Here is a 23,733-nt window from a genome sequence, read left to right as displayed (position 1 = left end):
TGATCGGATCTATGGTCTGTTGCCGACCGGATCTGGAAACTTTATGTGTTCAGATTTCTAAACGTTTAATTACGATATTAGAACTGGCATGTAACTTTTTGAAGTAATAAGGAGGAATACGCGTCTAAATCTTCCTCTATCTATATTCTCGTCTCAATACACCGAACGCCTGCTTTGGTGTATAGAATGACTCATAGCAGACTGAGCAAATGGAGGAAATGAGAAGGCTTACGATATTGAATGATACCTAACGGAAGATATTTTAAGAGGGATATCTTGCCTTTAGAACGCGTCCAAGAAATAATACGTATAGTACGGGAGAAGTACACTTTCGATTAGCAGAAAGAAAGATTTTTGGTATAATCCATGAAGTTATCCCATCGTCTGACATTTCGATCACCAACCGAGTTGAAGCAGAATTGATGATTGAAGATACGCATGGAAGAAGTCCTATTAGAGTCTAGGGAAAATTATATGATTGTTTGGACACATTTGTATGTGTTAAAAATTGTTTTTGTGATAATGACTTGGAGAACTGCGAGACAATACTCGGGACGAGTATGAGTAGGTGTGAAAGGTAGTAGAGGCCTATACTACCGGAAGCATAGGACTCACGCTTGGATCAGGGAAAGTCACAAGGTTACCAAGGAGCTAGTAATTGATTTCGTTTTATTCAAGTATGTCGTTACCATCGTTTCGGTAATGACTAAGAAGATTATTGTTATTCCGACCCTAGTAGTCATATCAAATTGAGTCCGACTACGCTGAGTATGTTATGTGGTTCAGAGAATCAAGTTCGATGTAGCATCCGACTTAAGACGGAAGATTGAAATAAAAAGCGATCAGTAGAGGTATCGCGAAAAGTTGCTTGTAGCTAGAAATGCTACCTTTTAAGATGAGATTAGAACATGAACGAAAGTATAGTCTGTTTTGGAAGACTCTAAGAGACCTGAGTCTAAGCGTTGCAACATACGATGATAGGTCATTAGAATATGACACATCGTTCCATTGTAGTAATAAAAAAAAACTTATCTTAAGTTCGTATCCAGTGAGGATCGAGATTGTGACTTGAAGGTCATAATTTGGAGTCTAACGTGAGATAGGGAGAAAGTGCAAGATCGAGCACCGCTTGCAGTAAAGAGGACCAAGAGTTAGATACTCATTCGAAGAAACATAGAAGTTACGATTATTACCTACGATGAATAGATAACGTATGGAGTCATTATACAAGCCCTGTTTTGTTGATGATTCTGCGACGTAATCATCCTAAGGGGGAGATAATTGTAACGCCCGCAGATCCGGGCTAATCAATTTAGAGACGATGAGCATCAAAAATTTGTTTTTGATGGAATATTATTTAGAAGGATTAATCTTAAACAAGTTGTAGTATATGTTACAAGGGTTCCGTACATATAAAGAACGCCGAAATCCGAGTTATAACGAAGAAGTTATGGCCCGTCGAAGTTTTACGGCAAAACCGACACGGCATCGGGAGATGTAAATAGTGAATTTACGGTAGAATACGTTTTAGCCTTAGTGATCTAAACAAAACTTGTAGTATACGTTAAACCGAGAACATACAAAAAAAGAACGCCCAAATCTGACTTCGTATGAGGAAGTTATGAATTATATAAGATTTGGCATAGCAGTGCACAGCCCGAAACTCGAATTTTAGTTCGAGCGGTTTTTGGCCTACGCGACCTAAATGAGAGTTGAAGATCTCATTAATAGGAACTCAACGGTAAAAAGACAGACGAAATCGGAGTCTGTATGTAGAAGTTACGTATTTTACGCAGACATTTAACAGTATAATCTCCTCGTACTGTTAAATTTAAGATCGGTCGACATTTAGCCGACGGAGTCTAAATTAATGTTGTAGATCTTGTTTTTACCTATGCATGGATATAAAGAACGTCGAAAGCGGAGCTTGTATGCGAAAGTTACGGGGTTTAGAAGTCGGCAGGGTGCTGCTGCAAAAGAGGTGACGTGGCACAATACAGGCCACACACGTATGGCCACCAGAAAGCTGACAAGTAGCAATGACTCGGCGAGTCAGTGACCCTACTCGGCTAGTCCATCAGGAATTCAGCCTATAAATAGAGGTGTCGGGCATTGCCATTTCTTCACACCTCTCAAGCCTTCTTTCTCTCTCTAGACTCTCTCTCTAGCCTCCCTTAAGCCCCCTAAAGTCTAGGTAAACCCCCTAGCACCCGAAGGAAGCCCCGAGGCTCCCGGAGTCCCGAAAAAAGAGCCTTTCAGCTCGGGAACGCTGCTCCGGCGAAGCCCGGTTTTCGAGAAACCCCGCTGTAAGTGAGCTATGCCTACCCTATCTTTAGTATAGCTTATGTTATAATAAAGTAATGTTATTAGGACCTTATAATAATTATTTGGGCTATTATTATGAGTTATATAAGGGTCGTTATAATATCTTTTTAACTACTTGCGGTACGGGGAATCTGGTTTAAAGGGTTGCATAGGGTTGTTGGATTTCAGAAGTGCTATATGCCAAAATGGTCCTGCCCTCCGGTGTTTTATGTCTGGCCCCTGTCTGTACATAGTGGGTGAAGAGTATTGTTTAACGCTTATATAATATTAATAATAGCTAGACTATTAATTAGTCTCGGTGAATATTAGACTAAACCCTAGTGGTAATGGTACTAGGTTTTGTCGAAGGAAATTGTTTTAAGAGTAACGAAGTGCTGTCCGAGTGCCGAGTCACCACCATATCAGGTGAGTGCATAGTTACTTTCATCTTACACATAGATATGAAGTATTTTAATATAAATTACGTGCTATGTGTGCATATTGTCTGAATACTTGCTGTCTATGCTGAATGAAAGATTTTATACATGTTTTAAATGATTTAAACTGTATATATATTTTATATCTACAAAATATGTTGGGTAAAACATGGGTAGATGAAATATGATTCGGATGATGAGGTGAGAAGTGAAATAGACCATGAGGTGAGGGTGAGAGGTGGACGATGTGAGAAGCCTTTTACCCAAATGTTGGCCCCGTCATCTAGCAGAGTATGGATGACAACCACGGACTATTCTAGACAGTCCAGTGGAACACTACCAGACTCGCAACCTGTAGGTGTTGTGAACGATGTGTTCACCGGTGTACTCTAAAAACCCATTGACATGTATTGCGAGTGGACTCTCGAAAATGATACTGTCAATAAACGAGATAACTCTGGCAGATGCGCCTAAAGGACTCTACCGGCAGAAGCGCCTAATAGAGAACCTCATAACCCCGGCAGATGCGCCTAAAGGACTATACCGGCAGATGCGCCCCATAAAGAATGTCACAATTCTGGCAGATGCGCCTAAGTGATAATATTAGCAGTTGTGCTTGACAGATGTGTCATTAGCAACGATGGATTTCGTGCCTATTCCTTAGGATAATTCTTAGGAATCAATTCTTAGGGTAGATCCTTAAGATTAAAGAAGATAATGGGGATGGGTAATTGGGTTGATTGTTTGATGTTTAAACATAATAATTATATTATTGTGGGTTGAAAACCCTATGTACTCACCAGGTTTCCCAACCTGACCCACTCAAGCTTATTTGTATCACATGTGTCGATATAAAGCTACTTTACACTGAGAGATTTAAAAATGATGTAGATCACTACTGTAAATGAATGTAAGTTCTGTTTATGCTTATGTTTCTGTATTAACGATGACATCCCAAATGTTTTAAAATGAATAAAAATACATTTCTTCAGAGATGCTTTGATAACGTATTTATCATGTTTTTCTGGGAACAAATTCCGCAACATTTTTATTAAAAGACGTACTCTGATTTTTATAAATCATAAACATAATCGGTCTTTTCTGGCCGTGAAAATGGAGATGTCACAGTTGGTATCAGAGCATTAGTTTAAGCGAACTAGGAATATGGATTTATTTCTAGACTTAAACTTAGAATGCTAAGCGATGATTGTGAGGAGTGTGTCTAATAAAATTTAGGTAATACACCTGAATAGACACAAGCACTAGCTCATTTAGGGAAGATCTCTAAATTGCTTTTATGTGCTAAATGATTTGTGAAGCTTTATGATGCTATCTTTTGATCGGATCTATGGTCTGTTGCCGACCGGATCTGGAAACTTTATGTGTTCAGATTTCTAAACGTTTAATTACGATATTAGAACTGGCATGTAACTTTTTGAAGTAATAAGGAGGAATACGCGTCTAAATCTTCCTCTATCTATATTCTCGTCTCAATACACCGAACGCCTGCTTTGGTGTATAGAATGACTCATAGCAGACTGAGCAAATGGAGGAAATGAGAAGGCTTACGATATTGAATGATACCTAACGGAAGATATTTTAAGAGGGATATCTTGCCTTTAGAACGCGTCCAAGAAATAATACGTATAGTACGGGAGAAGTACACTTTCGATTAGCAGAAAGAAAGATTTTTGGTATAATCCATGAAGTTATCCCATCGTCTGACATTTCGATCACCAACCGAGTTGAAGCAGAATTGATGATTGAAGATACGCATGGAAGAAGTCCTATTAGAGTCTAGGGAAAATTATATGATTGTTTGGACACATTTGTATGTGTTAAAAATTGTTTTTGTGATAATGACTTGGAGAACTGCGAGACAATACTCGGGACGAGTATGAGTAGGTGTGAAAGGTAGTAGAGGCCTATACTACCGGAAGCACAGGACTCACGCTTGGATCAGGGAAAGTCACAAGGTTACCAAGGAGCTAGTAATTGATTTCGTTTTATTCAAGTATGTCGTTACCATCGTTTCGGTAATGACTAAGAAGATTATTGTTATTCCGACCCTAGTGGTCATATCAAATTGAGTCCGACTACGCTGAGTATGTTATGTGGTTCAGAGAATCAAGTTCGATGTAGCATCCGACTTAAGACGGAAGATTGAAATAAAAAGCGATCAGTAGAGGTATCGCGAAAAGTTGCTTGTAGCTAGAAATGCTACCTTTTAAGATGAGATTAGAACATGAACGAAAGTATAGTCTGTTTTGGAAGACTCTAAGAGACCTGAGTCTAAGCGTTGCAACATACGATGATAGGTCATTAGAATATGACACATCGTTCCATTGTAGTAATAAAAAAAAACTTATCTTAAGTTCGTATCCAGTGAGGATCGAGATTGTGACTTGAAGGTCATAATTTGGAGTCTAACGTGAGATAGGGAGAAAGTGCAAGATCGAGCACCGCTTGCAGTAAAGAGGACCAAGAGTTAGATACTCATTCGAAGAAACATAGAAGTTACGATTATTACCTACGATGAATAGATAACGTATGGAGTCATTATACAAGCCCTGTTTTGTTGATGATTCTGCGACGTAATCATCCTAAGGGGGAGATAATTGTAACGCCCGCAGATCCGGGCTAATCAATTTAGAGACGATGAGCATCAAAAATTTGTTTTTGATGGAATATTATTTAGAAGGATTAATCTTAAACAAGTTGTAGTATATGTTACAAGGGTTCCGTACATATAAAGAACGCCGAAATCCGAGTTATAACGAAGAAGTTATGGCCCGTCGAAGTTTTACGGCAAAACCGACACGGCACCGGGAGATGTAAATAGTGAATTTACGGTAGAATACGTTTTAGCCTTAGTGATCTAAACAAAACTTGTAGTATACGTTAAACCGAGAACATACAAAAAAAGAACGCCCAAATCTGACTTCGTATGAGGAAGTTATGAATTATATAAGATTTGGCATAGCAGTGCACAGCCCGAAACTCGAATTTTAGTTCGAGCGGTTTTTGGCCTACGCGACCTAAATGAGAGTTGAAGATCTCATTAATAGGAACTCAACGGTAAAAAGACAGACGAAATCGGAGTCTGTATGTAGAAGTTACGTATTTTACGCAGACATTTAACAGTATAATCTCCTCGTACTGTTAAATTTAAGATCGGTCGACATTTAGCCGACGGAGTCTAAATTAATGTTGTAGATCTTGTTTTTACCTATGCATGGATATAAAGAACGTCGAAAGCGGAGCTTGTATGCGAAAGTTACGGGGTTTAGAAGTCGGCAGGGTGCTGCTGCAAAAGAGGTGACGTGGCACAATACAGGCCACACACGTATGGCCACCAGAAAGCTGACAAGTAGCAATGACTCGGCGAGTCAGTGACCTACTCGGCGAGTCCATCAGGAATTCAGCCTATAAATAGAGGTGTCGGGCATTGCCATTTCTTCACACCTCTCAAGCCTTCTTTCTCTCTCTAGACTCTCTCTCTAGCCTCCCTTAAGCCCCCTAAAGTCTAGGTAAACCCCCTAGCACCCGAAGGAAGCCCCGAGGCTCCCGGAGTCCCGAAAAAAGAGCCTTTCAGCTCGGGAACGCTGCTCCGGCGAAGCCCGGTTTTCGAGAAACCCCGCTGTAAGTGAGCTATGCCTACCCTATCTTTAGTATAGCTTATGTTATAATAAAGTAATGTTATTAGGACCTTATAATAATTATTTGGGCTATTATTATGAGTTATATAAGGGTCGTTATAATATCTTTTTAACTACTTGCGGTACGGGGAATCTGGTTTAAAGGGTTGCATAGGGTTGTTGGATTTCAGAAGTGCTATATGCCAAAATGGTCCTGCCCTCCGGTGTTTTATGTCTGGCCCCTGTCTGTACATAGTGGGTGAAGAGTATTGTTTAACGCTTATATAATATTAATAATAGCTAGACTATTAATTAGTCTCGGTGAATATTAGACTAAACCCTAGTGGTAATGGTACTAGGTTTTGTCGAAGGAAATTGTTTTAAGAGTAACGAAGTGCTGTCCGAGTGCCGAGTCACCACCATATCAGGTGAGTGCATAGTTACTTTCATCTTACACATAGATATGAAGTATTTTAATATAAATTACGTGCTATGTGTGCATATTGTCTGAATACTTGCTGTCTATGCTGAATGAAAGATTTTATACATGTTTTAAATGATTTAAACTGTATATATATATTTTATATCTACAAAATATGTTGGGTAAAACATGGGTAGATGAAATATGATTCGGATGATGAGGTGAGAGGTGAAATAGACCATGAGGTGAGGGTGAGAGGTGGACGATGTGAGAAGCCTTTTACCCAAATGTTGGCCCCGTCATCTAGCAGAGTATGGATGACAACCACGGACTATTCTAGACAGTCCAGTGGAACACTAGCAGGCTCGCAACCTGTAGGTGTTGTGAACGATGTGTTCACCGGTGTACTCTAAAAAACCCATTGACATGTATTGCGAGTGGACTCTCGAAAATGATACTGTCAATAAACGAGATAACTCTGGCAGATGCGCCTAAAGGACTCTACCGGCAGAAGCGCCAAATAGAGAACCTCATAACCCCGGCAGATGCGCCTAAAGGACTATACCGGCAGATGCGCCCCATAAAGAATGTCACAATTCTGGCAGATGCGCCTAAGTGATAATATTAGCAGTTGTGCTTGACAGATGTGTCATTAGCAACGATGGATTTCGTGCCTATTCCTTAGGATAATCCTTAGGAATGAATGAACGAGGAATTGCTGATTCTTAGGGTAGATCCTTAAGAATAAAGAAGATAATGGGGATGGGTAATTGGGTTGATTGTTTGATTTTTAAACATAATAATTATATTATTGTGGGTTGAAAACCCTATGTACTCACCAGGTTTCCCAACCTGACCCACTCAAACTTATTTGTATCACAGGTGTCGATATAAAGCTACTTTACACTGAGAGATTTAAAAGAGATGTAGATCACTAGTGTAAATGAATGTAAGTTCTGTTTATGCTTATGTTTCTGTATTGACGATGACATCCCAAGGTTTTGAAAATGAATAAAAATACATTTCTTCAGAGATGCTTTGATAATGTATTTATCATGTTTTTTTAGGAACAAATTTCGCAACATTTTTATTAAAAGACGTACTCTGATTTTTATAAAGCATAAACATAATCGGTCTTTTCTGGCCGTGAAAATGCGGATGTCACAGAATATAATAACATAAAAAAAATTTAAAAGTACTAATACATCAAACCGATCCATTACATCTTAATATTTAAATTTGACATCTACGGGTACACATTTTTTGAAACTGATCCATTACATCTTCGATCTTCACTTCCATAAGTGCTTCTTTTTCAACATAAGAAATCATGGCATCGTTAAAAAATCATCACCTATTTTGTTACGCAAATCCGTCTTCAACAACTTCATTGCTGAAAAACATCTTTCGACTGTTGCGGTTGCAACGGGTAAAACCAAAACCAACTTCAACAACCTATAAACCATAGGATAAGACCGATGTTTCCCCGTTTCCACCATCAAATGAGAAAGGTCGGAAATTCCTTGCAAACTAGTGAACCGGTCATCTTTATGTAAAGCGTGATAATATATTTCAAGTTCACCATCAAGTTGCATCATCTCCGCATCATCAAAATCTTTTTTGTATAACTCACCCAACTTTAACAACTTTGTTTTGTCAAATTTAGCAAATGAATCACAAGGACTCAAAGCCCCCATTGGGTAATGGGTGGGTATATGGGTCAAGTGGGTTAAAAATTTAATAAACAACTTGGGCCACTCACAATGCATTTGAGCTATTGGACTAATTTTCTTTATGTTATTGGACTAGCATTTTTTACACTTTATATTTTTTGGGCCTCGAATTCTCGAAAGTATAGTGTCACCCAAACAAATTTGAAGCCGGTGCACCTAATAGATTTTTTTTTTACCCTTACGGACTGAAGCGGAGCAGTGGCCTGGGACCCCCGGGCACCACACACATGCGCCCCTGATAACCTCCTGTCTACGAATTAGCAGATGTGAACCATTTGTTATATGATTTCATCTAAGTTCGCACACATTCATTTTCCAAATTGAAACTTAGCAAATACAAGAGAATTATGAGCCACATCGAAAATTTTGTCAAATATGAGGAATTTTTTTATAAAAAGATTTTTTTTTCTAAAAAAAAAGTTTTGTCTTACTGAAAGATTATCAGGAAACCTAGGTGATCCATCTTGAAAATGTAAGGGTTCTTTCAAAATATTTTGTGATGTTAAAAAGAATAAAAATCCAAAAATATAGTCTTTTATAATTTTAACCGTGGTTGTTTTTTTAGTTATATACAAATCATTGCTTCAATGATTTGTAAATAAATAAATATGCAAGAATACATTAATCAACATACATACATGGCTACATGCAACAGAAAATATAGTTACACCATATCAATAACCTTTTAGTTTGTGAATGGCAGCCAAAGTTGTCAGGGTTGTATCAGAGTGTGGGACAGCATGAGTGATGGTTCGGGACCTCCAAATTTCTAGAGTCCATTTGTATGTATCTACATATATTACTACAAGAAAAAAAAAACGTTTGCTATTAAGTCGTTGCATGCAACGGAAAAAAAAGGAAAAACAAGATTGGAGCAAAAATTGGTGTAGAATGCAAAGAAATTCTAATTGATTCTTTAGGAATCTAAGCATTTAACCGTTTTTTTATTTTAAAAAATTACTGTTAAGGGCCTCATTTTTGTTATTTTAGGGCCTCAAATCGGCCCTAAAAGTTGCAAAATTCCATACAGATATGGAAGGTTGTTGATGGGGTAAATGGGATATGACTTCAAGAAATGTGGAGAGAGAGAGAGAGAGAGAGAGAGAGAGAGAGAGAGAGAGAGAGAGAGAGAGAGAGACCCTCATGTGCACAACACATGAGGAGGGTTAACACTTAAAAGTTCCAAGGGACTTTGAAAACATATCTGCAAGAAACGAATGCTATGGACTAATGGTGATGCTCTTTGAGCAAACCATAAGGACAAAACTAGTCTTTTACTCTTATTATTATATTAAACAACAAAAAGAGTATCAATAGTTCAATACACTATTTTCTACAACACTTTTATTCAATTTTGTTCATATCGCATGATCTATTCCAAAGCCCAATGCCCCGATCCCAAACACCCACTACACAACAAACTGCTTGATAACTATTAATTTTTATTATAAAAAGAATTTTTTTTTAAAAATGATTTAAACAGTCATTGTTTTGGAAAGCAAAACTTGACTTGTGTAAGAATAATGCACAACTCTTACGTAACAATTGACCTTATTATATGTTTTTTAACAACAAAATATTCTTAACCCCGGTGCACAACATTGACTAGATTAATTACATGTTTTATTAATCATATTTCAAATTAAACATAATTTTTTTTGAAAGGAAAAATATATAATCTCTAAATATTATTAAAAGAAAACCTTTAATTCACCAATGAAACAATCAGGACCCTTGATTGAATTTCAATCCTATGTTTTCCACCCTTAGATCAAAATGTTGACATTATCTTCCCCAAAAAGAATTAAAACACAATTACATTTAATTATAAAGTTTTTAAATTAAGCAATTATATTATCAATTGAAACATATCATTCTATTTATATACGAGATATCAGTTTCTCTAATTAATATTGTTCCTAATTTAACTCCCTTATTTATAGCTTTTGGCTTCAAAATTGAAACCCGTTTAGCTCTTTTTTTTAAACTCGTTAAATAAGCATAACAATAATTCGGTTATTAACCTATAAAATCTAATCTAATCCCATTAAATCAGCAAAATATTTGAGATTCATAATGAAAATCAATATTATTCATAATTTATCTCCGAGTATATCCCATGTAAAATGAATAAATTTGAGATAATTGTTTGAAATTTAAACTCATTACATAAGCAAGTCAATTAATTTGAAATTTTGAATCAATATAACTTATATCTTTCTTTTTTCCAGATGAATAGTCGAAAATCTCTAAGATGATATCTTAGGATCCCAATTTTTTTAGTAGATAATGATTTCCTTATTCAAAAACACCATATATATATATATATATATATACAATTACAATGAAGTTGTTATTCTTACGATTTTGAATTGGTCCTACGATTTGCAGTGTTATTTTTCAGCAGTCTTCTTCTCCAATTATTTTTTTCCAGGTTCTTTCTTTACATTGTTTTCCTTCTTCTTCTCCAATTTCTTGCATTTAGTATGTTCTTATTACATGTTATTACAGTATTCATGTTGATAGGTCATGAAAAAAATTAATCAATCTATTTTAAGCATATTAGTTTCATTCATTTAGTTACAGAAACAAAATTATATCCTTCATTCTTGATATATTTTCTAATGCAAATCAACAAAAACTATTTATATTTACTTTATTGTCAGGTTTTCATTATGAGGTTTCTTAAATGTATGTAACATCATTCAAATGATAAGAATTTTATTTTATTTTTATAATTTTGATTTTGATTACATACAAAAAGACTTTCTATATTATATGTTTTACACTAAATTACATTTAGCGTCCTTGAGTTACATCAAAAGTTACAAATTTCGTCCTTAAAACTATATTTTCATTCTGACCCTATGATTTTGAATTGTTTCTGTTTTGCCTATTTTATCCGGTACATATTACTTGGTTGAGTCACATGTGTTTAACAATCATTAGTTTTTTCACAAACATAAACATGGCTCAAAGCAACATTACCTTCATAGACCAACTTAATGTTTCAAAAAGTCAATTTACCATGAGAGTAAGAATAATCTGTCTCATGAAACATCTTGCTTATGGATCTTCAATAAAGACTTACAAAATTGATATGATTCTTATTGACGAATATGTAATAGCAATTTTTATTTATTTATGAATTTTCTTACAATTTCCTTCTAACCACATATAACAATATATAAAGTGGTTTTTGCGCATTTAGGGAAGGAAGATCGAGGTAGAGGTTACTAACAGATGGGTTGAAAGATTTGAAAGTTTGCTTCATGAGGACGGTTGTTACTACATCCAAAAATCCACAACTTAGTCTTAATCAAAACAAAAATAGTTTTGTTGATCATGAAAACAAAATCAATATTTATATCACAACCAAAGTTACTGTAACGCTTGAATCTCGGTAAGTTCCTCTTCTGACCTTGCATATTTAAATTGTCCCATTTTGACCCTTGAGTTGGACGCAGGGCATACAACGAGGTACGCTTAGCGTACAAGTGAGGAAGCGAGTACGCGGGGTGTACCTAGTGGTACGCTTAGCGTACTCATGCGAGGGTGTGATCGGGGTCCTGGATGCGTACGCGAGGATTAATGAAAAACCCTAATTTTAGGGGTTGGCCACTATATAAGCATCCTTATGGACTTGAAACCCTCATTTCACCAGCCTCCTTGTCCCCTTTACCCTGTATTCGAACCCTAATCCCATCTTGTGTGATTTTGGAGCTTAGAAGGTCATTTGGAAGAGTATTTTGGTGCTTTAAAGGAAGGTGTCCATTCTTGAAGCTTCATTGAAGGAGTGAAGGCTTATAGATCCATAACCTTATCATATTTTGGCACTCATTTGAGGTATAAAGTCTTGAAATTGATGCTTATTAGCTTAGATCTCTTTTGGTTTGGGTTTATGGATCCTTTTGGTCCCATTGATGAGATCTTATGAGTCCACATCGTTTTAAAGCTTAGAGTTGCTACTCTTAGTGTTATTTGGGTCCTTGAGTCATAAAGTTGCCATTTTTTAGGTTGAGATCCATCCATGCATGAGTTAGGGCCATTTTCATGGAAGTAGAATGTTATATTTGGAGTTTAGGTTCATTTGAGGCATGCAAAGTCACCAAGTCAGTGACTTTATGGGTCTAGACATTGATTAGGACTCAGATATGTGGTTTGGACCATTAGGATAAGCATGTGCTTAATGTAAAAAAGGTGGCTTAATAGAGAAGTACGATGGGCGTACAAGTCTGTACGCGTAACGTATAAGCCAGCAAGCGAGTACGCGCTGCGTACAGCTGAGTACGCCCTACGTACTCAGTCAGAGTGGGCTTCACACATTTGGGCCTCGGTTTGGGCCATTTCTTGGACCTTGTTGCTTTGTGCCTTAGCGAGCCATCTAAAATCAGGCTTTTGGACTAAGGATATGGTTGGGATTTAGGGAAGGGCCCATTAGAGGGGTTTGGGCCCAATTTGGAAAATTAGGCCATAAGTGGGCCACTAGTGGGCCTTGGAAGATTATTTAGTGTTAGGCCTTTTATATTGTGGATTTGGGCCTTAGTCCTGGATCAAATTAGGCCATGGGTAAAATGACCGGTCATTTTACCCCAAGTATGAAATATTGGAAATTGATTGAGACCCAACTATTGATTGGGTGTTATTTTTCTTTGATAGCTCGAGGAGTCGTCAGGGCAGCAACTAACGATTTCTTTCTGTGAGATTCAACATTTGAGGTGAGTGTCCTTACTAGGTTTAGTGGGTCTAAGGCACCAATGTCGGCCCTTATTATTTAAGCTAGGACGCTAGGAGTCAACGTGACCCTTGCAAGTGTTATATGCTGCTATGTATACCGGGCGGGGCTCGATGTCGGGCGATGCCCGATGACTGGAACATATGCTAGTGTTTATGATCATTATATGTGTTAGCATGTTTATGTGATATATTGTATGTGTATAGTGGGCGAGGCCCAGTGATAGGCGAGTCCTGAGAACAACAGATTTGTAAACCGAGCAGGGCTCGATGTCGGGCGAGGCCTGATGTCGAGCGGGGGCCCATTATTTGATTTATTATGTATTGGTATGGGGTAGTTTGGGGAACTCACTAAGCTTTGTGTTTACTGTTTTCAGTTTATGTTTCAGGTACTTCCGGTTGCAAAGGAAAGAGCTCGGGTTGACTGCATCGCACACACCATTGGGATTCCACATATGATGTTTCCCTCTGATTTTTATGACATTTGATACATTGGTTATTTGAGATGTATGGATAATATTTGAAAATACTATTTTATCTATTTTAAAAATGAAATTTTTGGGAGGATGTTATAGTTACACCATGCTATGAATGGACTGGATCACTTTATGGATTCCCTTTTGCAAACTTCAACGCCATTTTGGATGGTGCATTTGTTGAGAACACACATGTGATGGGTTATGAGCATAACATCATTCCTATGGTGTTCATGCAACCCAAATTGTTTTGATATAGGTTTTTCTAATTAAACATACAACATTGAATACCAGAGCAATAAACCCTAATTGACTAACATACAAATATGAAAAACACATATGATTAGGGTTAGAAAGTTTACCTTGATTGTTATGTAGCAATAACAATCACTGTCCTTCTTGATCTTGACTTCTGAAAGCCTAGTGCCTCAAATATTGCACCTCTAATGGAATCACAAACACTCAATGCAACAAAATGACTTGGAGAGGGAAGGATTTCGGCTAGGGTTTCTCAGAGAACTTATTAGGGCCGAAAATCCTATGCAAAGGGTTCCTTATATAGTTGTGTGGGCTGCTAGGGTTTCTGAAGGAAACCCTAATTCCTGCTTAAGGCCTAAGCAGCCCATGGATTCCTTCCTTAGAGCTCTTTGGACGAAATCTTATGGGCTTCCCCATAAATTTCGTCCACTCCACTCTATGGAGTCCATCAGCCCAACTAGCAACTAACAGTTAATTGCAATATCAGTCCCCTTTATTTAATCAGTCTCTTTTGATCACCAAATTAATACCAAATTAATTTCTGATCAATACTAATTAAATAATATGATTTCCAAATAATATATTAAACTTGTAATATATTAATAAAACCATTTTCGATTACCAATTTATTATTCATATAATAAATTCTACTCTCTCTCCTCTTGTCATCCTATCAAGTTGCATGAGTGAAGGCAACCCAAAAGGACCATGCTCATAATCGGGTCAAGTACATACCAAAATAGTTATGGGCTTAGACACCTAATCCAACAGTCTCCCACTTGGATAAGTCTAATAACTATTTTGCAATTATGACTTCAGAACCTGATGAACAATCGTAGCTTTCAAAAGCCACTGTCAACTCTAATCTTATCAGAAACGCGTCCTTTAGATAAGGGATCATATATTCCTCCATTCTAGATATCGTATGAACTGAGACATGGATTTTAATCATACTCTATGTTCATGTGTTGTTTCCCAATTTCTGATTTATTACGACTGACAACAGACTACAATTGAACACATCAACTTAGTCCCGGCTTGGCCAAGCGCTTAAGGTGTCATCACTAAATCATTGGGGCCCCACGAATATCGCTTTTATCCCACTTGGGTAAAAGGAACAGATAAAATTCGACTCAAATGATCGCTTGTACCTACTCATCAAATCACACACGACAATATGTTTTATAACACCAAGTTACTGGTGCGTTTACATATTATCAATGCGCAATCGACTTGCAAACTACAACTCATACGTCTCCGTTTCAAGAATATAAGATATTATCGTCTCACAATAACTCGTGATAAAATCCATGAAGTGATTCAAGTGAGCGTGGGTTTAATCCAATACTCAAATCTTATTTCAGTAGTACTCATGAACACTGCAGCAGACTTTTGTTATGTCTAAAATGCTTCAGACAATCTACAGTCGGATTCATGACAATCTAGCTTCAATACCTACTCTCAAAGTATTTATCGACTGTGGATGGTTTGAATAATCTTATTATTCGGGAAGTCAAAACATGCAAAGTGAAACACAAGAATACTACTAATCCTATATGGCCCCAAACTTTTGAGTATAAATAAAACACATTTATTTAATCACCATATTGATTACTCATTATTCATTGCATAATGTTTCGGATAATCAACTTATTACTTGAATTATAACAACAGTTGTCCCATGCTCCAAGCGTGCACATTCTATTTTCCTATGATCTATACTTTGTGAAATAGATCAATTGAACACATTTCCAATGATACTCATTTCACAACTCCTAATCCTTGTCATAAGTGTAAGAATACCAAATTTTTGCCACTATTAGAATATGTTAGATTCTAATATTTTATGCAACGATCATTTCGTAATGTCACAGCACCAAAGTCACCAAGACTTTGTCAATGAAATTACAAAGTGCTCTATTGGATATTGTTACAAGGCAATTCCATAGATATGAAGTCCCACATTCAAAGTACATTCCTTTGAACATCCTTCTTGCATAAAAGTTTCTAATCTAGACATAGATTCTCGATATCCCACTCCCAATATGGAAACATTTCTATATTTACCATATGACAACTCATCATTAATAGAATCTTATCTATTGATAATAATGTCAATACGTTCCATCCGATATTATACTTCCAACTGACCACAAGCAATCAATCCTTGGCGAACCTTAGATTGTCCTTGACAGTTGTTTAATTATTTTAGTCAAATCCGGTTCCAGTCCTGTAACGATCCGAAAATCCTACCGTAAATGACGTTAGTTTCCGTTATGTGCTAGTTATTTTTTTGTAAATGATCTCGGCTTTAAGGTTATAAATCAAAATATATTAAATAAAAGTGATGTTATTTAATATTTAAAAGAGTTAGATAATAAATTAAAAGGTGAATAAATTAATTAATTAAATTATAAAAAATATTTAGGATAAATAAAATCCATTAAAAGTAAAAATAAAATCCAAGAGTCTAATTGCCATTTTAGAAAGTAATGCATGTAGCGAATTTGGATTATAGGGTTTATGTGCCTTTTAGGCTAAACTCTAGGGACCAAAGTTATAAAATTGGAATTAAAACACCTCATTTACGTGAATTGTAAATGTGCGTCTCCTCTTCTCTTCTTTAATTGGCGTTACATGCGATTCTTGTGCCTACCCTCAACCTAAAAAGAAACGATCGTACTCCTCTTTTGACGGCTGCTTCATGCTCGGCGTAAGTAAGACGATATCGACTCAAACGGGAGATTGGAGAAAGCGCGAGAGTGATTGAAAGAACCAGAGACGGGTGTGTGGTGTGTTTCCAACGACTTACTGCTGCAAACCGATCACTGCCTTGTGCCGCAACTGTATGTCGTCACAACACGGTAAACTTTCTTTACCTTTTGTTTCACGTTTGTTATCATCTTTCCGGTAGAATTTGATTCGTTTCTTTCTGGTCCTATTCTAAACATCCCCAATTATGAGTTAATAGTTCATGCATATCTAAACCCTATGGTGCCTCAGTATTGCTGTTGCAACATACATATTTTGACCTTGAAAAAGAAAAACGATGCATACATGTTGGCGGTAATATACTAGTTAATTAATCTTAATTGTAAAAAAAAAGGAAAAAAAGAAACAGTAAGAGTAAACCTATGGGAGTGTTTACGATTTATTCTTTTGTTTGTTATCATAACATGAAGCTTAATGGACATAAAATTAGTGATGGCTTTATGCCTTTATAATTGTTTTGGAATAAAAGAAACGTAAAACAAATACATCACATTGTCCATAACATTTAAATAGTTTGAATGCCAATAAAACAAATTAAATAATAGATATGATATTGTTTTAATAGTATCATTCAATCCCTTTGTGTGTAAAATTAAGTGACTATAATCCTTTACCTAAAGTCTCGAAGCATATGGTGATTTTTGGTGAATGTTGGAATTTTGCACAGCAACTTTTCCCCATCTTGCGAGAGCTATAGCTGCTAATATGGGCAGAATTGGAAGATGCTCCTCTCTCATGAAGTTCTAGGAAATCGAGTCTATTTTCCAGAAAGTCCGATGTCGTCCCAATCAAATCTGTAGATTCGGTTTTATGCTTAAAACACTGAATGGGGATCGGGCTGGGAAATTATTAAAAAAAAAGTAATACAAAAGTTAGAATAAAGTTGTATTTTAAACCATATACTTTATTTGTTAATTGAATGTTATGTGTGATGTTTAGGGGGGCCTTGAGAATTTCAAGTAAGTTCAAAGCTTGGAATAGAAGGAGGATTTCTTCAAGGCTAAAGGTGAGTTCATAGTTTTAACTCACTAAGGTTGCATGATTGAAACGTGCAATCCGTAGATGGTGATTTGATTCAATTTAGGATGACAATGTCATTACTTGTGCTTGATGATGATATGATATTTGTGATGCTAAAATATGCTTTGTGCTAATGCCATGTTATGACCTAATTGCTATGTTGCTTACACTTTAATGAACTTGATGTATATAGCATGCTAGCTTAAGTTGCTTGAAATATGATGTATGGTTGTGTTTTGATGTGTTGGTTATGAATACATTGCATGGTTATTACACATTCATATGGTATGCATTATATGACTTGCTTAATTTATAAATGACATTGCGGGGTTATGCATAGAGGGTTTGGGTAGTTAATGACCTTTGCCTAAAACCTTATCCGGATCATTGAGGGTGCCTACTAGGTTGAAAGAGTACCTATAGGAAGAGCTATAGCCACAACGGTGATTAGTTTCCGGTATTTCTAGATGACTGTGTGACACATGGTTTGCGGGCACTTCGGTGTTCGTGGGCTGGAGTGATGTTGGTCCCTCGTTCGCGGCCAATGCAAACATCACGTGGGAATCGGGAGGTGTTTCGGTGGAATTGGCACCGTTTGTACCGATCTTGAACGACATCGCGGGGTACTTGTACTTTGCGAAGTCGGGGTAGCGAAAGTGGAGTCACGGGTCGGGTGGAAGTCATGAACCACTTAGAGCATTCGGCTGGCCGTGCACACAAGTAGTGAACGGGGTGTTTATCTTGGGTTAGGTAGCACTAAGAGACACTTTTCTATCAATCGGTTGGATAGATATAATAAAAGGTTGAACATGTAACAAACGGTTAGTTGCATATTAAAAGGTTGAATATATAACAAAAGTTGGTTAATATTAAAATGTTGAACATGTAACAAAAGGTTGGTTGCATATTAAAAGGTTGAATATATAACAAAGGTTGGTTATTAATAAAAGGTTGAACAATTAAAGGTTGCTTAAATATGAAATGTGATTATTTATATGCTATGCGGTTGCTTATGTGGTATTTGGTTGATCATATATGTTATATGGTAGAATTGTGGTTAAACATATATGCATGTATGCAGTTAAATAATTATGATATGCAGTTGTTTTCTAAATGGTATTTGTCTATCCTTTTTATGCTTCATCATAAAATGAATGATTGACCCATTTGGGGTTTGTATGTTTTATGTGCAACTTTATGAACTCACTCAGCAGGGGCTGACACTTGCATCTTTTCTCTTTTGTGCGTTATGATTGGTGCAGGCAGTTTAGAAGATTGGCGTTGGTGAGGGGGGTTCTTATGGGTAGTAGTTTTATAGTAACGATACCACTCTTGGACACGTTTTTGATTATTTACTTTAAAGTACCTTGTTTACATTTTAAATGGTTTTGAATTATGTTTGAATTTTTGAAGTAACGTTGTGGTTTCGAAAATGTTTTGAATTAAAAACTAAGTCTTCCGCTAACGTATTCTGTTAAATAAATGTTTTAAAAAGAAAAAAAATAATGGTGAAAATCACGACGTTACAAGTCTTTTTCCCTCTTAATGCCCTAGGCATTTGGAAAATATTTTAGAACGTTCGAATATTACAGCATATGCAATCGATCCTATACCCGAAGCGTATAGGACACGATTCATAATGAAAAACGTGATATTTTACCAGTTTCTTGCTATAATATTGTCATATATGGAATGCCCCTATGTTAAATCTTTTCAACATAACATTCATATATGTCTTTTGACTAAATTTAATTAAAATTTCTTGATCTAAGCTTTTAGATTTGAAACGAATTATAATATTCTCTCCCTTAATTATAGCAAAACAACTTTTCAACCCCTGTAACTTTGCAAAGTGAAACCTTTTGTTTTCTATACTTTATATTGCTAACTTGCAACACTTAAAATAAGAATCATGCTCCCACTAACATGATAATTATATCCATACCAGCATAACATTTATGCTCCCACTAGCTTTTGACACGTATTCAGAAAACAGTTTGACTTCTAGAAATCAATACTTATTGACTTCCAAAGTTCATATTTCTAATACGATATGCTTCGATAAGCCTTTATCTAAGCTTCTCAAACTCATGCATCTTTCCTTAGATAGCTCACATGTGTGTCTAAACCATTTCAGAACCTACAACAGTAAGTCCCGAATGTTCAGACTTATTGTCATTTATCACAATTTGAACTATGAATAGGGATGACGTAATCATAATCGAATTAGAGAATGCAAATATCACAATTGCTATCTCCTTAAAATCTCTCTTAGTGAAAGCGTTTCCTCACAATCATTTTCATGAAACGGAGACAAACCTTATGACACTTAGATTTTTTGGTGTATGTACTCTTATCCATGTGAATTTGTCATAACCATAATCATAAGATAATGTTTGTGACAAATCCAAACTCTTATGGACAGAACTTGTTCATTCTTAATTTCTTGCCATCAAGGGTCCCACCATTGCTTCCAAGTTATTTATCAGCTCACCTATACTAGTCAATGTACTTTCATTGAACAAGGTGCTTGCCCTTATGCAGTTAATTGAGAACTCGTAGAACTCATATGCATAAGTAACTTTACTGGAATGGCATAAAATTGTGTCAACACGATAGGTTACAAACCTCAAGTCGTGTGCTAGTGTCTAATAGGTTTATTGTTGATTAGTTCTTGAACCTTTTTCAAGATCATTTAGACTCCCACTGACCTCTTGACATATAAGATTCTCTTGTCAAGAAACATTTCTTGACAAACAAATATTCAAGAGTTAGTGCGGATTCTTATCAAGACAAACACTACATACAATTGGTCTTAGTTGGTCTTTGTCTTATCCAAGACATCACAACTTACCAATTTCAAACGTGCAAGAGTAAGAAAAAAACATTTTTCTACTCCACATTTGATAAGTGTGTTAAACGTTCTTAAGATGATGTCACTCAAATCACAATCTTGGAGTACAACTCTAAGACTTGATTATGGAACGAAGTATTACTCATCATTTTGATTTAACCATTTCAACAATTCCTGATTCCTCTTCTTAGCCATACTAGTGCACTAAGATTTACTTAGATGATCAATTGTGATATGGTTTCACAATCAATGAGACGATCATAAAACATGATACTAAAGTATTCTCCCATCTTTTCAGATTGGAGAAACTTTTATCTTTCTGCCCAATTGATTCTTCTTATTCGTTCTGCCATTCATTGAAACTTTTCAATGATTCAGAATTATACTTAATCTTGTAAGCATAACCACATTTACTAGACTTTTAGTAAATCATGACGAATAATTTTATTGCTATTTGTGGTGGACTTGACCAGTGCACAACATTGCGTACCAGGTCTCCTAGTCCTTGACTCACATACTTTTGTGAACAAGGATTTAGTATCATAACTCTAAGTAGCAGCTCAAAAAGTCCGATCATCGAATCATGCGATTGAAATCCATTTCTTCGCGATCAGACTCAACTCACTTCTTCCTTTAAGCTTCCTCTCTTTTCTTCGATCCTACAAAACATCAAAATGCAATCTTATCACATCATGTATTAAAAATATAAAATAAAAAACTTAACAGAGTTAGATAGTGGATTTTACCTGAAGCAGAGTCATACATCTTAACTCTCCTATCTCTTAGATCTCTCAGGTAGTTAGGGCAGCTTCGTAACCAATGCCCCCTCTCTTGGCAGTAGAAACATATGGATTTTTCTGGAATGGTACACGGGACTATCTCAGACTCAGTCTTTCTCTTGCGTAGAGAAAACTTTTCTGGACTTCCAATGTTGCCATTTCCCATAGAAGGTTGGGATATTGATTTACCAGACAAATTTGCTTGACCAGTGCGCCAAATCATTGTTGATTCAGCAGCAATAAGCAAATAAGTCAAATCAATGAGGGTCACGTCGTGGTCCATCATATAGTACTCTAATGAACTCACTATATGATTCGGGAAGTGATTGAAGAACCAAGTCAACAACCAACTTCCTTGAGACATTGACACACAACATTCCCAATCTATCAATATGTAACTTCATATCCAAGACATGAGCACATACAAACTTTCCATCTTCGTGTCTTTTTGCCAATAAGGCTTGAGTGACCTTGAACTTTTCAAGTCTTCGAACACGTGGGTCAGGGAGAATTGTTGGAGGAGGTGGAGGAAGTGAAGTATGATTTCCATTTCCACAATCCAATCGTGGAACATCATCTTCAAGTGGAAAACTTTTTCCGATGGATTCAGGAAGATCATAGTCGATAGACTTTGACATCTACAAAACGGAAGAAATTCAAGTTAGTTGATAAAATCCTCAATATAGCAACCAAATGAAATATTGATGCTAGGATCCAACACAATATTCTACAATTTGGAAGAGGGATGTCGTAATCCAAATTGCAGAACATTTGAAGGTAGGTAAATGACGATTTACCAATTTCCACCATGAAAAACGAAAATTGAAAATTAGGTTTTAAATGAATTGAAACACCTAGATCTTTTGAGATTCATTGAACTTTTCAATGAAATGTTTAAATCTCGATTGTGCCCTTCATGTTTGCAACTGGGATGCCGAGGATCACAAACAAGGTGTGGATAACCATGCAAATTAGCTTGGTACTCTCGAAGATGTCATCACCAAATCAATGTACCGGTTAACCACACACGCTCCATTGATCTATGATAATCTACGAGTTACCCATTGCCATCCTTCATTGGTCCCATATTAGTGTGTCGGTTAACCACACACGCTCCACTAACGACCAAAAAGGTGCAATGTGCAATTTCATGGATTAGCACAAACTCTACATTTTTCCTAAAGTAACTAGATTTGGGAATTAATAAGAGTGTTTAGTTACTTCATACTTCATTATACTTATAATGGAAGGTTGTGTCCTATCCTACCCGTTCGGCTAACGACCATTCACTAGTCAAGAGTGTGGTGGGTAAGAGTGGATACCCATTCAATCGCCATTTTATAAGCAATTTCCTTAAACACCCCTTATAGACCAGCTTCGTGAATGAGGTCTACTAACAGTAAGACTGACATTTTACTTATACATATATAATATTAAACTTTTAATTCTTATATAGTATAAGGGTGTATTTTACACTTTTAAAATACTATGTGGTTTAATCTATTAATAAATTAGACTTTTAATTTGATTAACTTAAACCATTTTAATTATGGATTTATTAATTATTTCTTTTAATTAACACTTAATTAATTTAATAAAACCATAAGGGTGTAACTTAAACATTTCAAAGTACTAGGGTTTTAGAATTCAATATTTCAAAATTAATACCTTTTAATTAAATTTTAAATTCCAAAACTTGAGGACAAATTTTGAAACCTTTCAAAATATTAGGGTTTAACTATTTAAATTTCAAAAACTAAAACTTTTAAGTTCAAATTTAAACTATAAAACCTAAAGGGTGTAAATTGAAACTTTTCAAACTTACTGGGTCAAATATTTGACTAATAATAATCCTATATTATCCATATTTAACCAAATCCATCAATTTTGATGAGGATAACCATTCCAAACTTAAATAATCGGATTTTGGCAAGAAAAACGAGTTTTAGCATTTATCCTCAACAAAATCTGGCAGAAAAATCGAAAATCCCGGCACCAGAGCCCTGGACTCGTCGAGTCCACAATGGAACTCGTCGAGTAGGACCTACTTGTCGAGTCCATTCATGGACTCGGCGAGTCTGCCAGTCAGAAGGCAAAATTTTCGATTTTCTTGAACTTTGGCAATTCACTTTTGCATCTATTCACTAGAAAAACGACCTAGGCTCTTAATACCACTGATGGGTTATGAGCATAACATCATTCATATGGTGTTCATGCAACCCTAATTGCTTTCATCTAGGTTTTTCTAATTAAACATACAACATTGAATACCAAAGCAATAAACTCTAATTGACTAGCATACAAATC

The 23,733-nt window shown here is 36.1% G+C and overlaps 1 protein-coding gene and 1 long non-coding RNA gene across 2 annotated transcripts; one reads left to right on the top strand and one right to left on the bottom strand.

Annotated features, from left to right (window-relative positions):
* Window positions 1–8,128: 8,128 nt before the first annotated feature.
* Window positions 8,129–8,497, bottom strand: LOC145106782 (uncharacterized). Its single transcript, XM_079043710.1, has one exon. It carries the CDS (start codon window positions 8,495–8,497, stop codon window positions 8,129–8,131), a length of 369 nt encoding a protein of 122 aa, XP_078899836.1.
* Window positions 8,498–16,681: 8,184 nt separating this feature from the next.
* On the top strand, window positions 16,682–19,136 carry LOC145169274 (uncharacterized). The gene is made up of 3 exons (XR_013742402.1): window positions 16,682–16,865; window positions 17,713–17,779; window positions 19,056–19,136. It is a non-coding gene; the product is annotated as an uncharacterized LOC145169274 (long non-coding RNA).
* Window positions 19,137–23,733: the final 4,597 nt, after the last annotated feature.

This window comes from Lactuca virosa, chromosome 4 (genome assembly GCF_052849685.1).
Source record: "Lactuca virosa cultivar CGN04683 chromosome 4, Lactuca_virosa_CGN04683_v6, whole genome shotgun sequence".
In the NCBI taxonomy this organism is placed as follows: Eukaryota; Viridiplantae; Streptophyta; class Magnoliopsida; order Asterales; family Asteraceae; genus Lactuca; species Lactuca virosa.
Note: the sequence above shows the minus strand (reverse complement) of the source record. Positions and strands in the feature narration are given on the sequence as shown.

Excerpts from the sequence above, each read along its gene's own strand:
- LOC145106782 (XM_079043710.1), bottom strand. The coding sequence starts at position 8,497 with ATGGGGGCTTTGAGTCCTTGTGATTCATTTGCTAAATTTGACAAAACA.